Source organism: Agrilus planipennis, unplaced genomic scaffold (genome assembly GCF_000699045.2).
Source record: "Agrilus planipennis isolate EAB-ADULT unplaced genomic scaffold, Apla_2.0 scaffold127, whole genome shotgun sequence".
In the NCBI taxonomy this organism is placed as follows: Eukaryota; Metazoa; Arthropoda; class Insecta; order Coleoptera; family Buprestidae; genus Agrilus; species Agrilus planipennis.
Window position 1 is genome coordinate 880,047 of NW_020442450.1, and position 3,335 is coordinate 883,381.

Genomic DNA, 3,335 nt, shown 5'->3' on the forward strand with positions numbered 1-3,335 from the left:
AACCTTGATAACTGAAACCTCGATAACGTAATAACCTCTATAAATTAAACGAATAATTTGGGCATCGCACCTCAGTAAGCAGTGAAAAGTAGTTTGAATCGGAAGAATGTTTTCTGTGTAAAAGAAGAATTGCTGAATTTCATAATTTAGAAAAATGTTTGTTTACATGGTTTAGACAGTGTAGAAATATGTAAAACCATTAGTGTTAGTGGACCTATACTAAAGGAAAAAGGTGAAAAATTTGCTAAGTCACTGAAAATCCATATTATTAACGGTTAAACTTAAACCCTTAGTAAGTAAAACCTCAACAACTCAAATCATTTTACGTTTCCCTTGGTCATTATCTTATCGAAGTTCTACTGTACAAAGAATAAATTAGCAAATTACGAGCTTATGATATCGTGAAAAAAATGCTGTAATATCTAAGATTTTCTCTCTACTTTCAAATCATCACTCAAAAAGCATGGTTCTGTCCATTGATTTTCTTTTGCCTTTTCGTTGCTTCTGTTAGTTCTTTGGTAAAATTCATTGTTATTTAATTACCGGTGTAGTACATACTACATTAATAAGACATTCTATTTACTGCTGGTCTAGTTAAATGCAATTTTCTATTATCTCTTAAAAAGAAGTAATTTATGCAACGTCAACTTCAAAAGTAGACCCTTTGAGCACGTTCTTTTCCCTGAGCTACATCCTTCTTTCTACTTAATAACGTATTCCCAAAGGACGTTTACATATATAGTTAGGGAAATCGAAAACGTGGAATGTATATATTTCAAATTAAAGAAAAGCAGGAAATATTCGTTGGACCGAAAGAGAATCGTTTAATGGGTATGTTGTGTTACTTATTTTGCAATACAGACTTATTATATCACTTGTTGTTTTTCCCCGTCAATCTAAAGAAAAGAAAGGTGGCAATTTTGTCCATTTCTTTCGGTTATTTCAAGATTGTTTTTGAGGTACGAATACACGAAGAAAACTAAATTTTTATGACAACGCAAATATTACAATTTTCGATTGTAAATGACTGAATTTACCGTAGAAATAGTCGAATTTATAAGGTAACTTGTAATAATTTCAATTTTGACATGTTTTTTTAAAAATTATTTCAAGTTTCTTAATGATTACTATTTAATTAGTAATATCAATTTTCTGCTGGGATTTTATTTTTACAAATTCGGGTCCAAATTGTAATTTTTATTATTTTCGCTTACGAAGCGACGGACAAGTGGGATAAATTGTAAATATCGCTTTAATATTTAGGTAAATTTTCCATTTTCATTTTCTCCGTGTATGTAATGTGTATATTTAAAGTGTACGAGCAATGTCGTTCTACTATGTCGATTTAGGGCCCCCAAGCAGCCAGTAGCTCTTTTAGTTCTACTTCGTCTTTCCATTAGGTATTTTCTTTGAAGCAAAGTTCAACAGATGAAGCCTTCAGCTAATTTTAGAAATTTTCCTGAATGACTGTTTATATTTTTCTTAAATAAACAGGAACTGCCCAACAACCTTTTAAGTAAAAGCTTTATATGATAAATTATATTTCTTCTGATTCCGTTCTGGTTTTCTGGTTCATTTTATCTCAGTCTCAACAAGTTAATTACGGAGAGATGTGCGTGTGGGCCGTTAGGACTGAAACTTTTATTGTTCAAAGAAAATCATATTTTATGGAAAGTAGGCTTTTATTTGAATATTCGAAATACTTTGGAGGAAGTGTACTATTTTAGAGTTTGAGAGTATTTCCTGGCATTTTAAAAGGTAGCTGTGAATCATATTGTTTTGTTAAGGAATTTTATTAATGAAATACAGAAGCAATAAGCCTGAAATCTGAAATTAATTTTTGCTCTTATGTATTTACTTAATTTATTGAATCATTTAATTATGCTTTTTTACCCCTGTCACTTTTCATAATAACATAAATATTTTCAATGCTATGATTTTTTTTAACAAATTTCAAAAATTGCAATTTTTATTGACTTTAAGTCATAAATGATATGATATTAATAAATATCATTAATATGAATATGCTTTTTTCGTATACTTTAGGGTACTAATAATAATTATTATGTAACATCTTCTGATCCATTTCTCTCTTGTTAGGAAGAAAATCCAGCTGAATTAAGAAAGTATACAGTGTGTTATTTAATAATCCCCCATGTTCTGTAGCGTCGCCCTATTATAAACGTTGAAAATAAACCATAAAAGTATTGAAAAATATTAATACTTTGTAGGCATTGCTTAAAGTTAATTGAAAAAGAAATTGAAGTAAAGATACATATAAAGAGAGCCAAGAGTCCAAGATAAATATGTATTTACGTTGTTGATTCCCGTCAGATTCAATACCTTTTTATTTTGTGCATGTCTATGACAAAGCATCTATTAAATGATAAGTTTCATTCCTCTCCTATTATAATAAACCAACTGTGCCCTCAGCTTTGTCAACTTGGAATTCAATTTTGTTTGCAAATTATATTTTATCAATTTTTTAATTCATTTTAACATATTCTTTTGTTTTAACGAAATAATATGTAGCCTTTGTCCAGTCTGAATATCTATTCTAAATATTGGTGTATATACATAGGTAGATATGCTTATTTACTTTGTGTCTTAAATAATGTATCTTTCTGCCATGCAAGTAATCAAGTCTGGGATCAGAAGGTCCGAGTAAAATACTTAAAACCATATCCAAAATATTAAAGTTCTTATTGTTTCAACCATAAAACTACCTTTTACGACTTTATAAACCCGACGAAATACGAAGCTCTAAACTGTTGCATTTCTACTTTGTTTGTCCATAACATTTTACCATTTACCATCGGCTATTATTAATTCCATCTTTCTTTTCAAAATTAAAGGTCAGCTGTGTTTCGTAATTAAAGCAATCCGTTTAGTTTGTAATTAGTTCTACTAATATGTATGAGCTTTAGATTCAGTAAAAGAGCCCACGGTGCCAGTTTCCAAACTTCATTTCGACGACCTAAATATTCAAAACACCGTCTGCGTAATTTCCTGCTAAACCAACTGTTTGCAAACCTTCAAAGACACGATCTACAAAATAAAATGAAGATACACAGCCACAACGCCGTTTATATCTCTGTTTCATTTACGTTACGTACGTAAACCAACAACACAAATAATTATTATCTGTAGGTAAATACGATTAATACAGCAATCAGCAGTGCGAAAGTAGTAATTAAAGTAAATAATTTCTTATAGTTTAAATCGCTCTATTTTTAGAANACAGAGGACTCTATGGAAGTCAATAAAAAATAGGCGAGATAGGTTGGTAGGACACCTTCTCAGGCATGAAGGTCTAGTCAGAGACATATTAGAGG

At 30.2% G+C, this 3,335-nt stretch overlaps 1 protein-coding gene across 1 annotated transcript in view; it reads left to right on the forward strand.

Moving 5' to 3' along the window:
* The window catches only part of LOC108736463 (glyceraldehyde-3-phosphate dehydrogenase-like), a 38,884-nt gene extending 36,718 nt beyond the window's left edge, over nucleotides 1–2,166 (forward strand). Inside the window, exon 2 of the mRNA XM_025980518.1 lies at nucleotides 2,101–2,166. Within this exon, the coding sequence (XP_025836303.1) occupies nucleotides 2,101–2,166 (66 nt within the window). The remainder of the gene's footprint in view (nucleotides 1–2,100) is intronic.
* Nucleotides 2,167–3,335: the final 1,169 nt, after the last annotated feature.